This window comes from Lepeophtheirus salmonis, chromosome 3, assembly GCF_016086655.4.
Source record: "Lepeophtheirus salmonis chromosome 3, UVic_Lsal_1.4, whole genome shotgun sequence".
Lineage (NCBI taxonomy): Eukaryota > Metazoa > Arthropoda > Copepoda > Siphonostomatoida > Caligidae > Lepeophtheirus > Lepeophtheirus salmonis.
In genome coordinates, this window is record NC_052133.2 from 38563052 (window position 1) to 38585855 (window position 22804).

At 31.6% G+C, this 22804-nt stretch overlaps 1 protein-coding gene across 1 annotated transcript; it reads right to left on the reverse strand.

Moving 5' to 3' along the window:
- Positions 1-21927: 21927 nt before the first annotated feature.
- On the reverse strand, positions 21928-22804 carry LOC121115058 (uncharacterized). The gene has a single exon (XM_040709214.2). The coding sequence runs from the start codon at positions 22762-22764 to the stop codon at positions 22078-22080; it is 687 nt and encodes a 228-aa protein (XP_040565148.1). The 5' UTR covers positions 22765-22804; the 3' UTR covers positions 21928-22077.

Below are 22804 nucleotides of genomic sequence, written 5' to 3' on the forward strand. Positions count from 1 at the left end.
TTATGATTGCGTTAAACAGTCATTATTGTATTACAGTCAGCACTTCGTGATCTTTGCCGTACCCTTAACCTTTAATTCTCGAAAAATAGAAAAAAGTTAGGTCCAAATCAAAGGCCTGTAGCCCTCCCCCAAATGAAGGATTTTTTATTTATTTTTGAAATTATTATTATTGAAGATTTAATACCTTACTTCGCCGGAATAAGTTAGACTATAATATTCTTGCAATATCTGGTACGTACTTACTAAGTTCTTATAACTTTATAATCTAAATAATTAATTCCATCCCCAATGATGAATATGTAAGAGTGAGATGGAAGGATATATATTTATTTTAAGGGTCGCTGAACATCCCTACGAAGTATTCGTATTTAGATTTGAAGCAAAGTTACAGATTGTTAACAACTTCAGCTAATTCAAGCTCAACCAATCAACGTTTAGAAGACAAATAAAGAGTATACGTTGTAAATTTTTTTTTAGACCTGAAACAAAATATATAGAAGTTGTTGATGTTTTGATTGATTTGTTAAATTTGAATGAGCTAAAATGAACAATTCACAACTATTTCCTTAATAACCCATAGAGTTGAATGTTTTCCTCAAGAATTATCTTATACAACTACTAGCCAATATAAACCACCTCCACACAGCTTTTTCAATATAACTTTTTACAATTGGAATCTTTCAAAATGAACCCGAATCTCCTTGAATATTTCTGATATTCTCTCACTTTTGTTCGTTTGTACTTTAAATTTGTTTTTTTTTAAGGTTGCTATTATTGTTTTTGTATTATATTTTACATTTTTAATCTTTTAGGAAGAGTCAGTTGTATTGGGCACCCTTAGCCACAGGTGTTATGGATTAGTTCTTATAAGATTTCACTCTTAACATTGATTAGACTTTAATTTGTAATTTTTATTATAATTTAGATTGTTGTATTATCCCTTCATGTAAAGAAGGCTTCCGAGTTTTTAAAAAACGGAAAGTAAGTTCCCATAAATAGGTAAAGGCCCCTTAAAAAAGTTCTGGCCGATTGGATTTTTCCATCAAATATTAAATGAGATGGATAGCCTCTCTCCATCATCAGAAATGATATATATATATATATGGATGTTTTATTTGCAAACAATTTATACGAAGACAATTTGAAAAACCATTTCCTTCGTAAATAAATTATAAATTCTGAAAGCAATCAAACTTTATTTGCTGTTATCACTACACAGAAAATGGAGGTTGAAGACTTAATATGATGTAATACCAAATAAAAATGTAAATTTGGTCATAGATTTTATAACAAAGCAAGCATTGTCCTTCAAAATGCTCTCTGCATTCATGAAAAATAATCTTACATAAAAGAGGGATCATGTTCTACGGACCAAAAGAAAAATATCAAAATTGAATTGAATTTTGTCAATATTTCTTATTACCCCTTTCAGACCACCAAGAAATAAGATAAAGACAAAGATAATCTAAAAAAAACGGAAAGTAAGCATAGTTAATTCTGGATCTATTTGATCCAATTAGAACTAGTTTGAATTAATTTTTTGATAACTTTAATAGATTTTCCAGAATTTGATGGCACACTGGTGTCCCTCTGGGTGTGAACGGTAATTTTTTATTATGTATAAACAAAATACTAAAATTACGCTATTGAGTTGAATTCTTAACATTTTTTAATTATTTTGATATACTTTTTATTTATAATTCAACTAAACTATGTAATAATTCTACTATGAAAAATTGATTAAAACTAATTTAATAACTGCTTCACATGTGAAACATAACGAAGCAATTTCTATATCTTATTAATTATAAAGCAAGATTACAAGCCATACAAATTAACAAGTGACAAACCAAAGTTCGTTTTTCTATATTTTTGCTTGCACAGTAAGTACATCTTTTTCTTTTTTGTTCAAACTCTGGTAAATGTCATCTATGATTGTCCATTATAACAGATACAATTTTTCTTTTTGTTGGTCTAGACGATTGGGGTGCCCTCTTACTCCCCTCATAAAATTTAATCAGACTCTTGTCAATTACAATTTTGAAGTGGAGAAGCGATAATTTATTTGGATATTTAATGTTATAAACGATATTGTACTATATCTATCATTATACTATATCTAGAAGATTCATAGATAAAATTGTGTTGATGACTGAATCTTAATGGTAATAAGCAGTTCTTTGATCCACGAGATCAACTCCCCTATGCCTTTGTTATAAAGCCTAACAATTGTTGGACAAATTTTTGTAAACTTGCTGTTCAGATGGACTATTAGTGATTCTTAGTTTATTTGTTTTATCACTCTAATCCTCTTGAGATTATCATCAAAGTAAAAATTTCGAAATATCGTCATAACAACGTGAATTTTGACTTCAAGTGTCAATGAAGCACCTTATGAATTCGTTTCTGTGGTAACCTCTTCATCAGCTATAACTTAAGTATTAGAATCATATAATGAATGGCTTATGTCTTCTTCCTCAGCACTGTCTGCTTCATCTTAAATGCTATAAATTTGGTTACTAATAGTGCTGCTAATAAGGTTAAAATGATAATACAAATCTTATGATAAAAAGTTTTTTATAAATTTTAGAGATCAACTATTACTCTGTATAATAATTTAAAAGTATCTCAAATAAAATGAAAATTAATGCAAGGACGAATCAATGAATATACGGGACACCAGTGTCCCGTCGATGCGAAAGGTTTACATAATACATGAAAATTTAGTCTTATACCTATTAATAAAATATTTTCTATTAATGTTGTTTTCCTAATTCCATTCAAACATTTATACTTTTTATCTGTAAAAAATCATTATCGACCTTAATATTCATCTCAATTCTTGAACTTTGAAGAAAAAAAAATGCCATGATTTAGTTAGTGTGTGTAGTAATGTTTTTAATGACGACTAATGTATTTAGTTATTTTGGCTGTTCTCCTAGGTTACTTCTATTTCCATTGTTAGAAAGACATATGTTGAATGTATTAGTATTACAAATTTATTAAGGACACAAGACATCTATCACAAGTGTAAACAAACAATAAATAAATATGGGGGAACCGCGTAATGTCTTTCAAAGTTCGTATCGCAAAGGTTTCTCTTGTGAAGTTTTTGAGTAGGAGGAGAACTTTTTTTAATGGATGTCATACGTTTTATCTATTTATCATCATTAGATGTGGTCTACCAACATGTATATTTGTCTTGTACTACGGGGTAATCCAGAATTAGAGTTCAATACTAAAAAATTACTCACAGATTACAGTTTGTATTTCTATATGAACTAATACTTTTTAAAAGGTTTAATATTGTCTTACAATGGACCAATAATATGTCATTCGTAATATGTCACTCACATGCAACTAATATGCAATAAAGCTATTAATCAAATGGCGAAATGCAGAAAAAGTTGCATACGGTATAAGGGAATGTAACAAAAAATGATTTAGTGACTTAGTTGTATTAGAATTATATCTTGTTCAGCTGTAAGTAGTTCTTAACAATTATTGAATAATTATTATTCTACAGATGGGAATATGAATTAACTACATAGCTACCAATTGAAAATTGATACTTGAAGTAAAGGTAACGATGTGTTATCAAAGAAAATATATAAAGAACTATAAAAGTATTTTCATTTTCCTAAATAAAACGCTTTCATCGAAATCAAGAAACGCGTCAGCTGAATGAAAGAAACAGAAAAGAAGTATAAATTATATACATAAAAGTAAATATTTATTAATACTATATAATCATTTGTCGAACTGAATTTCAGGTGTGTTGCATACTACTACAAAAGAAGCCTGCTAATTCATCTCAACTTCAAGCATTGCTCTTCTAGTTAGATATATATGTTATTTGCGTGATTTATATTTAATATCCCCCGTTTTTTTCCTTGTTGTTTTTAAACTATGGTTGATTTATTCAATTTTATTTTACTATTGAAATGGAACTACATCTGTTGAGGGATTATTTTACTTTAAGGAATAATATTTATCACTCTTTACATAGTGGTACGTACTTACAAACATCCTTGTTATTTTGTAGCGGCATTAGGGCGGTTTGAGTTTCAACTTTTTTCGAATTTCTATCACAGTTAGTTTTAAAAAAGTTATCATGAGCTAAGAATATTACGTATGAAAATTTTAAACGTAAATTTGAATCTTTCCTTAGTGTTGTGTCGACTAGAATCCCATGGCTAATTGATTTTCAAATTCAAAAAAATTCCACTCCCCTTCATATTTTTATAGAGTCGGCTTGGTTTGTATTCCCAAATGTTTTGGGTTTCGTAGGGCTGTCCCTAAGTGATTTTCTAATCAATCATAATTTATGATAAGTACTCAGAATGAAAAAAAAATAAAAACCGCCTAAATAATGAATGGGCAGTGGGCATGCGTAGTTCTTTAATTTTCGTGACGATCGATTCGGCAGTGTTCAACTCCGCTCAAGTGGCTAAAACAATATTATTTTTATGAAAAAAATCAAAGAGGCTTGTAGGACATTTTTCCAAACAGACACTTTACCGAATGACCTCATCACCAAACGGATACTTTGTCTAGTGACCACGTTATCTAATGTACACTTTGTCGGAAAAATACATACGAGTGGTACATTAAAATCCGAACACTTTGAATTTTAAAATTCAACAACATATAATTTATAAATTAACCATAGAATTTTAACAAAATTAATGATATAAATAGATGTGTATCTGATCTCTCTTAATCATTAATGTAGCCGCCCTTAGCGGTAATGATGGCTTCCAGGCGGCGGTGGAAGGTCTAGCAGACGCTGCAGATGTTGTCCTCGGTTATGGCGTCACAGTACTGGTTGACAGTGTCTTTGAGAGCCTCGGTGTTTGGAAGAATGACACTGCAGACCTTCCCCTTGACATGCATAGAAAAGTGTAGTTGGTGGGGTTATCATCAGGTTCATAAAAGGGCCAAAAGTGTAACAAAAAGAGTTCAAAAGGACTCAAAGACTTGTTCAAAAGATTTTTGCAACAGATGAGATGGGATTCTTTCATTGCTGGTGTCAAAAGTGGTCTCTCCACCTCCAAGGTGACTATACATAAAGGTGAGGCAACAAGGACCTTCTAATGCAGTCTGGTTGGTGTTAGCTGACTCAGCTGACGTACTGACGTCACTGTTGCAGAGGTTCAGATAATTTCATTAAAGTAAAGTGAAGAATTTGGATCTGTTAACCAAAAATGGCATCATCTCAAGATTCAAAGCGGGTTTGTCCCAATCCAATTTCGCATTTCCTCAGAAATTTTTTATGCTCGAGCGTCTTTGAATCTCAGTCTGCAGGAGAAAAGATCCAATTAATATTAAGAATACTAAGATTTGTGATCATCATTCTACATCCAATGGATATGAGCGGAATCTCCAGGCTGAGCTTCTTTACTTAAAGGCAAGGAAGAAATAAAAAAGTGATTTTGTACCCTCACTCCATATTCCCTTTGCTTCTCCCAGTTCAGATGAACCCAAATCCTCCACAAATATTCGTATGGAAACTTGCAAAAGGAAAGAGCTTGTGAAACAACTATTGTAAGCAATTAAGTTTCAGAAAACCAGCATGGACACGGAAAAAGATACTGATAATAAAGGGCTCATGGAAATTTATAGCGGGATCACTGAGGCTCAACAAGAGCCTTTGACCAAGACTCAAAGCACTCAGATTCACGTTTAAAAATTCGAAAAAGTAGTCCAGTGTGAGGAAGCAAATGGACCTTTGTTTTGGGGTCGCAAATGCAAAAAACAGCAAAAATAACTTTCTTTGACGAAAAGGGAATTGTGTCGTAACAAAACCAAGAAAAGTTACTAAACTCAAAGAAAATTTAATAAGGGCCACCCTAGAAAAGAGCAACTCCAAAATCCAATTAAGAAGATCCCTTAAAGAATTTTAATCGAGGATACTCAAAAAAGGATGTAACTACTAGTCTCATTGTCCATTAAAGTGATGGTGGAAAATTTTCAGCTTCCCTTTCAAAAGGGAATTTTAATTTCCATTCGTTCAAAAAAATCATTATTTCAAAGTATCAAGGATAATGGAATAAATTTAATCTAAATCAAGATTGTCTGGAGAATGTATTCTCACAGATACGTGCCATCACAGGAAACAATACTCATCCATCGCCAGTGGAAACCCTCAGAAGACTAAAAGTAATTTTAATTGGAAAAAATGATGAGCTTGTCTTAAGAAATCCAGCTGTTGAAGAGGATTTAAATGATGAGGACCATGGCGAAATAGTTACTAAATCAATAAACAGTCACTTATTTTCGTCAAATATACAAAAAAATGAGTATGAAGAAGATGCAATTGAATCATAGGAAATTTTAGAAGATTCTAGATTTCTTGAAGCTCTTGTAGCCAAAAAAAGTAATTATAGCAGATACAGAAGAATCATTTCAAGTTAGCAATGATTGTTCAGATCAGGGTCTGGCTTATATTGCAGCATTTTTGGTAAAAAAATTTAAATCCAGGGATAAAAGACATGTAACTTCGGATTTTATAGAAACGTTTATGCCCTTGGACTGAATTGGTCTCTAAGGGAGGTCTTACGGTCCCCTCGTATGAGTTTTTAAAACTTTTTCATTGTCTGGAAAAACATTTAATTGCTTTTCATTGTAACCATAAAGACGCAATTGACAAAAACCCAAACGTATTTGAAAGGCTGCATAATCATCTAATTGAATTATATCCTAACTGGCCTAAAGAAGTCATCATATCCTTTGTGAAAACAAGAACAAAAATTAGATTAAATAAACTGAATAAAAAGCTCAAACTGAAGAACGCAAGTGCTAATCTGAGAAAACTTAGACAGACTGGTCAATTTACAAATTAATATTTATTATTCATGTAGGTATGTAAGAAAAATATGTATGCTATAATTTTTACTTATTGCTATTCTTTTATTCACCACTCACTTATTATGTAATAAAATGGAAAATTAGAAAATGTACATAAAGCATATTAATATAAGCTTACATACATTATTAGTAATATGCAAATTAATGCAAGTCTTTTTAAATAATTAGTTCTGAAAAATGAATTTTAATTATATTTATTTACTTAATTTGTGTTGCCTTACAATGAATTAAGTCTGGATTTTAAAATGAATACTTTACAATTATATAAGACAGAAGGCTATGTGCCTCAACGTCATTAAATTTTCCTTCTTCCCTTGATAATTAATAAAACACAAGCGTAGAATTTCTTTGCTACCTCACCTTATATATAGTCACCTTGATCAAGGTGCTTTCCATCCACTCTTTTTATAGCTCTTTGGACAATCTAATGTGAAATCCTGACATCTCCTACATAGAGCCTCATGTACTTAAGGGGATTGCCCTGGGATGTTTTCTTTAACTCCTCCGAGTCCAGTTTGGAGTCCTGGACACTCCCAACTGCTCAGAGTGTGCGACTGGAAATTTGTCGATCATGTTCAAGTGTTCAGGTTTGTTTTATTTTGTAAATAATTGTCTCTACTTTAATGTATAGAAATATGAATTAATTTCAATAACTCAACATTCATTAATTTTTTTTAGTAAGTTATCAGATTTCAATGCTCACCCGGTAATTATCTTCTTGACTACTCCAACAAACAATCACATCTTGATAATGATAAAATCAGAGACGACATGTAGTTAGAGGAGTGTTGATCCGGACCAAGTGCATAGGATCTCCAACAAATTCGATCTAAAAGATTGATTTCTTTGCATTTTCCATTAAGTCACAAATATTTATTGTTCCTTCTCTTTCTTTTTCAAATTATTTATTGTGTGTTTATGATTTTTATTTTTTAATGTTTCTTTAATTGATGCGATGGAGTTGCACAGATTTAGTCAAAGTACACATTATAGAGTTACAATTATTCTATTTCACCTAGGAATTGTCTTTGAAGTCCATATACATTTTGTTTATTTCCTTCTCTAAGAATGACCGCTACGTCAACCTACGCATATTTAGTTAAAGAGAATAATTTCTCCCGAGCGCGCTGTCCATTAACCTACGTCGTCCCAATGTCATGATATTGTTTCAATGGTTCTAAGTGCGGTTTGAGCCAACTGTTGAAGCATCTTTATAATGAAATGAATCCATAATTAATCAATCAATACAAAATTGTTGCAATTTGGTACAATATCTAAACAGGAATGGTAATAATGATTGGATATATGATATTGTAACATTAATAACTATTAAATATATTAATTATTTTTTTCGGCATAGTGTCTGTTTGGCGACATATTCATTTGGCAAATTGGTTTTCACTATATTAAGGTTTTTGGCAAAGTGTCTGCGCTCGAAAAAAAGAAGATGTGTTCTATATGGAAATCAACAAAATTTCCTTTATTTATTCACTATTGGGATGACTTTAGAGGGTAACTTTACCAATATGTTTTATAGATTAGAAAAATGTTTATCACAAAGATTCTTTACAAAATAAAGAACAATGCTTTATTTTAATACTTATTGACTGAATAATGAATTTTTCTATTTTTTTAATAACTTTGATCCAGATATGCGACCTATAGAGGACATATTAGCACACAATGAGATATTGCAAAGGTTGATTTTTACTACATGATAACAACTTTTTGGCAATACCATTAAACGGAATTCAACGAAAGTTGAAAAACAAACCCCCCTAACCCACATATATGTAAGTAAACTTAAGCTTTATTGTTTAAAGATTCTGTTGTTGCATGAGTATATACCAACCTATTCAAAATCATTTTGGATTGTAGTATCCTTATCGATATACAAGCATACTACTATTTGCTTCTTCCGTAAAACCATTTTGTTGGATATTTCATCATTATATTAATTTGTTTAGGTGGGCATTCACATAGAGGAACTTTTCCATTTTTTTTTTTTTTTTTGGAACTAACCATATTTGTATTTCTATGGAAGGCCTCTTTATTTTTTATACATATTCCTACTATGTACATATTTAAAAATCCCTTTTTGATAGATAAATATTTAAATATATTCTAATCAAATCATAATGTAGACCAGTGATTCCTAACCGGGGCTCCACGGAGCAAAGGGGTCCCAGTTAAAGATAGGTTGGATCTACATTTTCTGGGATCCGGGTTGGGTTTGGATTTTTAGACGTAAATTTTGGGTACCCGAACTTCCGAATACAGATCCAAAACCAAAATTAGACAGATATTTGTCTTGAATTTTATCATTATTTTAGCCAAAATTTGGACCTAAATAAAATAGAATCCGGATTACGATTACATTTTTACTGAACAATGATGCCGAAACAATAAATATCCTGATGCTATTACTATTCGAACATCCTTTTTAGTTATTATTAGAATTATTGTTTTAATAAGTTTGAAATAAGCAATACATGCAACTAGCTATTTAGATGTAACTCCAAGCACTAATCTATATAAATAGAGATGCTACACTCCACATAGATAATATCTTTTTTAAAGTAGGATAAAGTATTAAGCTTTTTGAGATCCAAAAAAATGGCTTAGATCTTTTTTAAGATCCATAAAAACTCGAATACCCGAACTCCTTATGGGTTTCAGATCATTTTGGATAATACCAGTTTACTTATACTGTACCTAGAAACTTCTGATCTGTATAAAAGAACAGTTCTATCTCTACTCTTGGTACATTGTTTAGGGCTTCGAAAGGTTATCTAGGTCAGGGATCTCCAACCTTTTAATATAATGGCCCGCATTGCCAGTTGAAATATTTTAATTGGGCACATAACTTATTAAATTAAATTTCATAAAAAGTTTCTTCAAAAGACAAAAATATTAAATACATATTTATTTCATGTTTAGGCCAAATCTAATTTTTCAAGGGCAAACTGCTTTAAAAAAGACCAATCTGACAGCCCTGTTCAGGAATGTCTGAATATTTTAGGGGCTTTGTTATTTTGAATTATTTTTTAAAATAAATATTTTGTCTCTGTTACATAAATTGATCGAATGACCTTTTTTAGAAAAGAAATCCCCCCAAAAAAAAAAAAAAAAATCTCTGTTTTCTCATAAAAAATTTTTTCTCCAGAGGGATAATTTTCGAAGCTTTCGAGCCACAAGTACTTCAACTCTTGATGTCAGTAATCCAAACTATTAGCAAGTATATTTATAAAAGCTGTCTGCATTATTCGTTTATTCTTGAAAAGAGAACAGTTTGTCTAAAATAATCACAAGTGCATGAAAAAAAAAGAGTACCTCTAAAGAATTCTGGTAGAGTTACAAGTATAAGTCCTTTTTGAACACGGAGTAGAATTGAGGATCGACATCGGAATCGGAACAGTTAAGCTGCACTTTTTTTTTTTTTACATACTGGCAGTTCATGTTATTTGAATCTCTGACTATTATTGAATTTACTTTATAAATGTGCAATGAAACTATTGATGGATCCGGCTTATTTTTTGTCTTAGTCTAAATCATGCATATAATTCTAGTAGTTATCAAGAGGAACTGAGTGAGTACATAATATATCCAAGTCTACTGAATCAAATTTCCATTAAAATATGACTTAACAATTTCTTAAAAATTGAACTATGCTTTGTCTTCTAGTAAGAAAAAAGTATCAATGTTTTGATGCATCTAATTGAAAATTGGCGTTGGGCTTCAGTCGTTAAATCCTAGACTTGTCTGAGACTGTTTTAATTTCTTTTATAATGAACTAATTTAGTCCTTTACAGAAAATTGGGTCTGGATAATAGAAAAATGACTGAGAACTTCGGTAAAATGGAAAAGATTGGGAAACTATTACATTTCGAGTCCATGGGTTCAAACCACAGTCTCAGCCGAAATATCTGCCCAAATCCGTCTAGAAAAAATCCCTCAAGACTTAATTGGGGGAAAAGTTGGTCTGGGACTCATTCTCATCACTAGTAATATAAATATATATTTAAACTTTGATGAAACTACATCCATTTTACATTGTTATACCTCCATTTTATTTCATCATCTGCTACGTGGATTTTTGCAATAGGTCGAAATCAAATAAAGAATTTTTAGAGGGAGTAAGATATTCAATTTGACTTTTCATACAATAAGATCATTTCAAATCTCAAAAAGAAGGAGATTATATTAATTATTTGTTATTAATTACATGAATTACACAAATTAAATTTTTCATTACATGTATATACAGGTAAACCAGGCAATAAGGATGCCCATCTGTGATTTGCATAGTATTTATGGAGGAGAATATCCTACTGAGACCCTTGTTTGTGAATATGTATTTAAGTATGTATGTTTGCTACAATCTTATAAGGTATTGTAAACATGTAAAAAAATAATCATTTTAAAAACATAGTTCTCATTAACAGACTGTTTTATCAATGCATTTTTTATGAAGTTTTAAGAAACAAAGTGCAAGAATACGAATTATCAAATGAAAATCAAGGAATATGCGCGTGGGTATTCAATGATGGGAAATCCACTCATTTGGTATTCCTATCTAAATATGACATACTCTTTGGTAGTTATTTATAAAAAGTAAGGATGTATCGGTCACAAAATTTTGACGTCCCTCTCGATTCCGTAATAGATCTTAAGGAGGCGTCGCAATTCGATGCAAAAGATGTTCCACAGAACAATCCTTACAAAATGACGTCATCATAGACATAAAGTTGTTATGCCATTATCAATTTTTGAAAAAAAGACATCATCATAAATATTTTACCTTGGCTATCTTGGAGTTATTATTAATATCCAATTCATAAACTGACGTAAATATTTTAATCAAATATTTTAGATAATGATACTATGTAGATATACTTTTTCAAAGAGTAATGACATGGAGGGGACATATTTTAAGTCCCATATATATATTTTTTTGCAATAATATATATATATATTTACATTACAGCTAGAGTTGGAATGTATGTAATGAAAAAATTACATTTAAAAAATATAAAAGGAAAAACCGTTCTTGCGTGTGCTCTTTTTTTTCCATTATTTAATAAATTGACGTGGTGTCAACTTCGCTCTCAGAAGTAAGTATTCTTCCCTATCTCTTGTGGAAATTGTTTTAAAAGGCTTAATAAAATAAATATACAATATATCTATGTATTTAAATATAGCTATAATATTTCTCCTTCAATAATGCTATTTTAAATGAAGAAGGTTCTCCTCTTTAAACCAGAAATTCATTTTCCACCGAAAATTGTCTAAGAGATAGGAATATTAACAATGGTCTTGATTCTGTAGCACCATATGTCTCGCTCCCACCTTTTCTCGCGCTCTTTTTTTACTTACAAAAATCTCAACTCTAAACTCTTCCTAAAGATTATATCAATTATAAAGTTTATAGTTCCAGATGTTTTGTATAGATGTTGTCTGCCTCAACAATTAGATTAACAGGGTGAATATTGCTTCCTGTACCGTCAGGGATCGACAAACACTCTAGTCCAGAAGCCTGTGGCTAGTTAAAAACCTTTCATGATAGTGCAAGGTGACATATATCTACTCTGTTTGGCTACGTTATGCTGTACCTTAAATATCGTATATACATAGGCAATTTAGGGTTCAAATAATAAGTATTACCTTTTGTTAACATCTTATACGTTGAATAGATATTGAAAATAAATAATCTAAAAAGGATTGATTTTTTCTGAGCTCGTAAATTTGTCATGGGGACTGATTCATTAGCCATGTTGGCTAGTGGCTAACTATAACGATCATCGAGCTTTGCTCGTACTAAAGATTAATAGAATTTGTTGACCCTGGACATTTTCTTTTTTTTAATATATTTTTCTTTATTGTAAAAACTCAATTTTCTTTTAATAAAAGCTTCAATTTTTATCTAAATATCATTTTTCTTTTTTCAGCGCCAAAATTTCTCAATCTCCAACCTCCTGAAAATTACCTTTACCTTAAATAATTGATTCAAGTCCGGACTCGGTTAAATACCTTTGTCAATAGATGTAAAAGTCCCATAGTTGAGAAAATATTTTCAATCCCCTTTTGATTTGTATATTTTTAGGCAAATTATTGCAAATCTTTTACCATAAGAAGAATTTATAGGTTCCTATACTTGACAGACCTACAAAAATTTATTAACCAATCTCCTTTTTAGTACACGTTTACAAATATATCTTAAGTGTCAATCCCAAATATGAAAAAAAGAAAACAGTTTACATCAAATGATTTTAAATTATATGGTGCTCATATTTGCTCGATATTATAATCTAAAACAACAGCAATATTGCAATCAAAAAATAGATTAGAGATTATTTTGAAAAAGGCTCAAATTGTTCATAAATACACATAAATTGATCTCACATAGTTTTTAAAGATAAATCCTTTTAAAAATGGAAATAGTATAACCAATATCGATCTCAAAAATACATCTCTAGTAAATATACTTAAATTTTGGAATATACATTCGGCGAAATGGCTTTTAGGCAGATGTATTCGACTTTAGTCAAATTGTCCACGCACCATCATAGCTTAACCAATATATTGAAGTTATTTTATTGATCAAAAACCAAATACTACGCAATAACTGAATACATATGTTTTTAAGAAGTAATTAAAACAGATTTATAGTACATACATGGAATAATTGCATGGATCTAAACAATGCATAAGGGATTATGTAATACATTGAATATGGTTTAATTAGTAAGCATTTTGTATGATAGTACTTTTTTACAAAATCTACCTTATAAAGTATGAACGTGTGTTTATGAGGATCTCTCTACCATATTTCCGCTCTCACATCCTTTTTTTTCCAAAAATAGCAAAGGAAAATAGGCTACAAATCAGTTGATATTTGTTAGTCAAATCATATTCCCATTTATGCAATTATTATTCAATAATAGCTGGGAATTGTTCAAAGCTTAACAAGAGCTAATTCGAATTCAACCAATCAACGTTCAAAACATTCATGAAGGGAAATGAAGGAGTTAAATCAACAGTCGAAACAAAATACATAGTAAATAGTCTGGTTTGTTGGTTTATGATCTCCATGCATCATCTTGCGGCTATAAATGTTTTGTTAATTTGATCATAGCCATAAGGCATGTGCAAACTAAAAAAATTTATTATCTACAGTCTGTATTTTGTTGTTTAATAAAATGGCGTACGCTAAAAATATTTTAAGAATGCTCCCTCTATGTGAGTAAAATACATCTATATTTTATATTAAATAATATTATCAATCAGAGAGTTGTATTATTGTGCCGGAAGACGGCGCCACTCCCTGTCGCTTTTTTACAAACTAACATGGGTAAATATCGTTCATGCTCCATTGCTACAATGAACTACGGACTCATTTCATGATATGAGTAACGAACCATTTCAAGACATAATTATATTATAAAAAATAGTTAAAATTGCAAATTATAAATATATTCAGCTTAGTGAGAGAGAGGCCAAGGGTTTAAGATAGGACGGATCTATATTTTCTCGAGTCCAGTACAGTTTGGATGTTTACACGTAAATATTCAGGTAAATTTCTGGTACCCAAATTTTCGGAGCCAGATCCTCAGCCAAAATTAGACTGATACTTTTTTTGAATTTTATGAACATTTTAGTTTGGACATAAATAAAATAGGATTTGGATTAGGTTATATTTTTAGTGACTACTGATGCTGAAACAATGAATAGCTCAATGTCATAACTATTAGAACATAATTATTAGTCATTATAATAAATATTGTGGTAATAACATTGGACATGTAGTTAACCATATTGTATATCTAGCAACCTCTTCTTCAAAAGGAAAGAGATGAAAAGGTCCACAACTTAATACGAATTAATTCGTATCCAAACAATCAACAAATATTACGAAAACTGATTAAGAGGAAAAGAAGAACCTGACAGCTGATAACCAAATATTGTAGTAACATTGTGTGCAATTACAACGCAATGCAACTGTGAATGCAGATGTAACTCCTAGCACAAATAGAGATGCTGCGTTCGAAACCGAGTGGTCCATTAAAATGTGACCACTTTGAATTTTCTACTTCAACAAGACATAATTTATTAATTAACAATGTAATTTCAACAAAATTAGTACAAAAAATAGATGTGCCCCTGAGCTCTCTTTATCATTCATGCCAAAAGGTGTAGTTGAGAGGGTTGGAATCAGGGCTGTGTGTGGGGGACAAAAGTATCAAAAAAGAGATCAAAATAACACAGAAGACTCATTAACCAGAACCTTGCAATACAGGAGATGGGTTTTTTTCATTGCTGGTGTGAAAATTGGCTCTTTCCGCCACACTTTTATGATAGCTCTTTAAACAATCTTGTATGAAACTTCTATATCTCATGGATGGGCCCTCATCGACTTGAGAGGATGGCCCTAGACTGTTTTTCTTAACTCCTCCGGATCCGGGTTTGCCTTTTTTACATAGCCTTTCTTTCTCTACAACGTTTCGGACTTGCTGATGTGGCAGAGGGTGGTTCTGGAGACGCCCAACTCCTTGGAGTGCGCGAATGGAAATTCGTCAATCACATTCAAGTGTCATTTTCTCGACTTGTATGAGAGCTAGAGATCTAAGGTTTATATTGTTTTATAACAAATTGTTTATGCTTTAATATATCGAAATATGAAATTATTTCAATTGCTCCAGCTTAATTAATTATTGAATTAGTCAGTATTCAGATTTCAATGGGGGGCCACCCGGTAAACTCGTAGATAAGATTTTTTTAATAACTGGGGTTAACTATTCAACAATACTATAAGCTTTTTATGATTCTGAATATCCCTCGGATCTTTTTAATGATCCTGAAAAGTTCAAATACTCGAAGTCAGTTTAGGTCTCGGAACTTTAAGGATAATTTAAGTTTACTTATACTAGATATTACTTCGGATCTGACTCCAAAAACCGTCTTATCCTAAGCTTCGGGTTCCATATACTCTCCTATATGAATATTTTATGAAGGGCTAAAATATATCTTCCAGAAAAAAAAAAAAAAAATACAGATTAATATTATCCTTAAAGAATTATTAAAACCTTTCATCAAAATATATTTTTGAAGATATTGCCTAATCAATAAAAGGTCTAAAGTTTTTATTTATTTAACTATATACAAGATCCGAATTTATCCAATAAAGAGTGATTTAAAAAGAAATAAGACTATTGTAAATCTATACCTAACGTATGGGTGCTAAAATTTACAGATGGGGTCTCACTTGTGAAAGTTGCGTCACTTCACTCCTGCTTCAACTGAATTCAACCATTGGATTTCATAATTAAAACACATACTTTTAGAGAGGTAATGCAATAGTATTTTTTTAATATGTGTTTTAATAGCCTATTAAAAGATGGCCATTTAGAGATACTTGGATGACTACTATTACTAATTATGAAAAAAAAACCAATGTATTTCATATTGTATAGGCCATTAACATTCTCAAATTTGTATTCCCTATAAATATAATAACCTATGAATATTCTATATAAATTTATCTACTTTAACAAATAACATATTCTTTAAGTAGGTAAAAATACAAGCATTAGGGCGAGGCACACATTTTTCAAAACAAGTTGAACCTTTTCTTTTTTGGATTGTGTGTATGATTCTAATTAACACAGTTGTTCAATTTCATTAAAATTTGAAATATACCGATACTAAAACTTTAGCCGATTCCGATACGAGCCTTATGGACATTCCCGATAAGTATTCCTTTTTTTATAATTGAATAAATATAACCATCTGACTACATTGTACAAAAGAAAATTAACTGATATAAAAATATTTAAAATGATTAACATCATTTAGAATTTAGGTAAGAAACTAGAAGCTATAAACCTTTGCTATAAAAGGGTTACAGGTGAATGTCAAATTATAGAAATTATGATTTTCCTATCTTGTCAAAAGATATAAGTAAAATCGTATAAAAATAAAATTCCTTATTCTATAGAGTTCATGAAACGCAAAATCATCTCGTCCAACTGGAATGGCGAATTCTTTAGATCTGCAGATATAGATTAACCAAAGTATTTTAGTATGTATTACCTCCACTTTGTATTCAACTTTTCCTCATTCAATGAGCCAATAATTGTGCAAGATTTCCTCTCCATACTTTTCTTAAAAGTCATGGATATTTTGCAATTATTCTTAATTTAAACCTAATTAAAGTATAAACAGCTTATTAAAATTATAGAATATTGATTAACAATGACGTCATTGGTTAATATATGATGCATCCAATAACGATGCGTTCTTAAAAATTAGGGGAGAGTGCAGACTGAAGGTCAAAATTTTGAGACTGAAACATCCCTAGTTTTTAGTAACTTTTTCCCAAAACTTCACTGACTTTGTACTCACAGTAAATATTTATATATTTGAATAAAATTGGAGAGATGGGATTATTAGGACTATACACAGTACCAACAAAAGGTTAAGCGTCAAAATGGAATAATTTGTTGGGTCCCAGCCTCACCCTAATGCACACATAAAACAATATATGATTTGCATAACTAACATTACTTTTCATTAAACAAGATATGGACATCCATATTTGGTCCGTAATTAACTTCCTTTATACCTAAATCTTTTTTTTTTTTTTTTTGGGAGGGAGTCGTTTTTTGACCTGGTGTTATAACATAGGTACAAGTCCCAACTGAAATGCATCAGATTTAAAAAAATATATATACCTTCTAATTACAACGTAAATATGTATACTTCATTTTAACTTTTATATACTTTATATTTTATTTTTTATATATGATGGTTCAGGCTATTTGGTAAAAATATGTATAGTATTTAATTATTAGAGAAAAAAGAAAACACAATACGATTTTTACTATACAAAGTGGAACCAAAAATATAGTCTTTGGAGAAAGTATTGGGTGCATCTTGTTTTATTCTCTTTTTTACGGGATTCGAATAGTGTGGTTTCTAAATGAATAAACAGAGATGTAAAAATATTCGAAATCCTCGCACGTGTATATATTTAAAAAAAAGAGGGTTTTGGTAGCCTGCAAAAAATTATTAGCCTTATTAATTATACCTTCCTATTTTGAAAATTCAAATGTAACATTAGTTTATAAACGTAGGCTGCTATATATATATTTCTGGCCTAATAATTAAAATGCGAATATTTATTATCAAAAATGGTTTTATTGTTATTCAAAAGTATTCTCCAGCATGATTTATTTACTTTTGAATGCGCTCAAACCAATTGTCGAAGCTCTTTTTCCAGTCCGATTGAGACACCTCCAAAACATGGTTTTTAAACGCTTCAACAGCATCTTCTGGTGACGAAAATCGATAACCACGCATTTTTTTCTTGATGTGCAGAATAAAAAGAAATCATGGGGTCCCAAGTCAGGGCTGTACGGCGGATGACCCATCTATTTGAAGTTTTGGTCGGTCAAAAAGGCGCTGGTTTGAGCCGATGTGGGAGAGCTCGCATTGTCATGGTGAACAATGATTCGTCTTCTCTTGTTCGTTTTCGAATTTTTCCAAAGGCTTTAGGCAAACAAATTGTGATGTACCACTCAGAACTGACCGTTTTACGATGCTCAAGTGGAATAGTCGCCACATGACCAGTTTTGCCGAAGAAACAGGAGACCATTTGATTCAAAGTGCTTCTTCCACGAACAATTTTCGTTGGATTTGGCTCGTCTTCGAAGACCCACACGGTTGAATGTTGTTTTGTTTTGGGATCATACACATAGATCCATGATTCGTCACCTGTGACGATCTTATAAACGTCTTTTGAAGTACCGCAAACGTATTTTTTCTACATTTCTTTGCACTAATCGACACGAGCCTTCTTTTGTGCGATTGTCAAATTGTGCTGGATCCAACAAAAACAAACTTTTTTTTACGGCCAGGTGTACATGCAATATCGAATGTATGCTGGTGGAAGAAATGCCCAAGTATGCTTATATCTCACGGTATGTCACATGACGATCTTGTATTATCACTTCACGCACGGTATCAATGTTCCACGGCACAACGGTCGTTTTGGGACGACCTTCAAGGAATTCGTCTTTCAGCGAGCGTCGACCACGATTGAATTCATTAAAACAGTTTTTCACAGTTCTATAGGATAGTGCGTAATCGCTATAGAAAGATTTAAGTTCATCAATGTACTCTTTTTGTGATAATCCACGTCGAAAGTTTTGAAAAATGATCGCACTAAAATGTAATTCCATTTTTTTGCCAAATTAATTTTTTCAAGTCAATGTAAACAACACAAATGATGGTCGTACGTCAAAACATTCTGAATACGATTATGCTACAAAAAATTCAAACTTACCAATGGAAATGTCAAATTACACCTGGCAACACTTAGTGTAGCCTACGAAATATATACAGCAGCCTATGTATTAGTAGAAAATATCACCTACTACCCATGTGAGTAAGGGAATAAACACACATTGCGCGCCAAATCTAGCAAGGACCTGCACAGGAATGACTAGTGATGAAAATCGTTTATATTTGTGCATATACGAATAAACGAAATTCAGCATGTTAAACCTGAAAATTTGAAGAATATTATGGAGTTGAACAGCTTAGCTTTTATGATGTTTTATGTGATCATCTACAATCAGCTGTGACAAGAGAGGAAGGAGAAAAGGATATATCATATGAAATTTTCTAGAATTATCAAATATCGATCCCCAATTATACTCTGAGTCCAACTTTTGAGTGAGCCTCTTTTCAGCGCGGATCATTTCAGCTTGCTTCTATTTGGCGTGGAATCATTTTGGTGTATCAATTATATATTATATTAGAATTACCTTCAATCAAAAGTAAGGATCGTATCATCACTAAATAGTCGAATAACAAAAATAAACATAAACATGTAGATGCTAAGTAGTAAGCACTTCTTAATTTCAATTCTTGATGGGACATGGGATCCATTCTATTTACTTCGTGTACGCAGTATGTCTGCCTTGAGCCTTAAATTATACTATTTAAGAATACCACAACTATTTTTTTTTTGTTTATTTTGGATCCTATTTTTAGTTTAAATTATTTTGTATTTTATTTTAGTTTTTTCATATTTTTGATTTTGCTTTTATTTCAAATCTAATGAAAACCGAGTTAACTCACTAAAACCGAACAAATCATGAATTCACAAAAAGTTCCCGAGCGCTTTAGGGAGGATGTAAGAAGAAAACATGTGCAGAGAAAATAAAATGGTTTCGTCAAACTATTCTTATCTGAGAAATTTATTACACTGATGGTTTATTTCTAAGTTTTTTTTGAAATTATTAGCCTGGTTTGGAAATATTCAAAATATACAGGTAATATAATGTTTGTCATTGATTTGGTAAAAATAGAGGAAGTAAATATTGCAAAAGCAAAATTAATATCTCGAATCAGGGGTTTAGTCAGTGGCGAAAGTGTGAAAGGTAAAGCTCCTAAATATAGCTCGGAATAATTGTCCAAATCCGAAAGAAAATTTATGGAATTGTTTCTGATTGGTTAAACTGTGCTACTGTCTAGAACTATAGCTGAATCTAACAGGAGACATAAATGAATAGGGTGACCAAACGTCCTCTTTTGGCCTATGCGGTTGATGAGGTTCCACCGGTGAACTAGACTGAGTTCCCTGTCTCTGCGATGATGCTTGGGATCGCAGCATCAGAAATAAGGAGGATACCCCCCCATATTGGTTCCCCAAAGACGTGAAAATTGAGCCAAGGTGTACCAGGACGTCCTCCAGGAGATGGTCTTGCCCTGGGTGAAGTCCAACTATCCTAAAGGAAACCATTCGTTCCAGCAGGACTATACTGGAACCCTTGCAACACATGAGAGCAGATTTTTTTAGTGGTCCATTTGCTTACATTCACGGCCAAATGATGAGCCTTGGCACCATGATTCAGAATTATTGAACTGGTCAAATTCATATGTTTGAGTTATGGTAGAGTACAAGAAACTTTTATTTTCCATAAGAGTCTTCAAGAGTGCCTCCTGCTACAAAATAGATCTTCCAAACGTTTGTGTTTGCTTTATCCTCCCTTTAAATCAAATTTAAAATACTATAAATATTTATACATGTAAATTTCTTGAATTTTATTTAAGTAGAATTTGAACAGAAAAAAAAATTCCGTCCCCTTCTGTGTTCCGTTGACAAGCCTGTATTTTCGAATACTTCCTTGATACAGCGCCATAAAGATTTTCCCGTATAATTTTTTAGATTAAGGAGTTTTTAATATGGAGCAATATCACAAGTGTCCAAAAAAACAAAAAAAACTAAGTAAGTCCGAACCTTGAGACTGAAATGTCTGTTTGTATATTTTATATCTCAGAATGTTAAAATAAAGTAGGAATTGCGTTCTGTACTAAACTCTACCGTCCTTCAGGAGACTTCCACAGAAACATTGATTTGTCAAAGTGATCCTAAAAGCGACTAATTTATGTATGAATAATTAGAATATGGACCCCAGTAACATCCTTATAAAACAGGCCATTAATTTAATTTTAACATCCCTCACAGAGTCAAACATAGTTCATTATATTACTTGGAAAACTCTTACTTTGATGGGAGTCCAATTCGCATGTTTGATAGCATTGATACACAACTTCCTTCGATTGATGTCTTGTGGAATATTAAACATTTTTATAGCCGATAAGCCTAGAGACGTTTTACTCGAAGTTGATCTATTATTAGTATTAGAATACACTGAACTACACGTCACCATTATGAAAAATACATTGGAATTCATAAGTAATGGATAATTATGATAAACAATTAAATTAAGTCCGCAAACTAGTACATAAACTGCCTTTATGACTTTTAAAATAAATCATATCAGCAAAGAAAAGGAAAAATGATATTCTTCTTGTACTGAGTCCCCACTCTTTCGCTTGAGTCCTTAAGGTGTAGTTAGTTATAGTTATTCAAGTCTACTTGATACCCCTAACGGGCAAAAAATAGTCGTGTAGGCAACTATACACAGACAAATATTTATCATGGGGTCTTCGTTTCACCACTTTTTGTAAATCAAATGATACAAAATATTGCAATTTCATAAACCTTTTAATTTTCTTCTCATATATTAGTTAATGTACATATATGTATTACTTATCATAAAGATATTTTAATAATATTTTTTTGGGATGAATCCTCAATAGATTATATTTATATAGATACAATGAATTTTACAAAGATTACAAAAGCTTATATCCTTTTGTTTTTGGATCAAAAATACCCGTTGTGTTGAGAGGAAGCTCAATTCCTCTCACACTTGTCATGGAATGGCATCCCTTCCGTGCACTTCTCAATCTGTGTCCAAGACCCAATTTATCAACAGTGGGATAAAATGTTGGAGAACAATTATCCATATCAATTGGTTTAACACAAACACTTTCTCCGGCAAAGTACTTTTCTGAGTAGATGGTCCATTCATCACATCCTGTAACAATGAGGGACTTTCCAAATACACTTTTCACTGGATAGGGGATATCATTCGTGTAATATTGCTCTTCGCCGCTAAATCCTTCTTGAGCGTAAAAGTTGATACTTGAGTCAGTGTAATGCTGCCCAACACCAGAGCTTCTAAGAGACGAAGCTTTATTAGTAAACTCTCCGAGATTTTTCTCAAGATAAGAGTCACCATAGGTAAAGAAACTCATTCCTTCATCGTCTGTGTTGTAATTTATATTCTCGTAGAGAATCCAGATCCCATTTACTTTTGTGGAGTCCACCTTGTTGTCGAAATCAATTGCGGCAAGATCTTTTTGATAACCATAGCAATGATAGACATGGAGTTGATCGTATAGTGCAATTGAGTTAAGCTCTGCAGAAGTGAGGGAGGCCAATGTAGCTAGGGTCAATAGTGTGCCGATTTGAATCATTATGATTTCTTAGATGAAGTCTCATCTATTTGTAGTCACA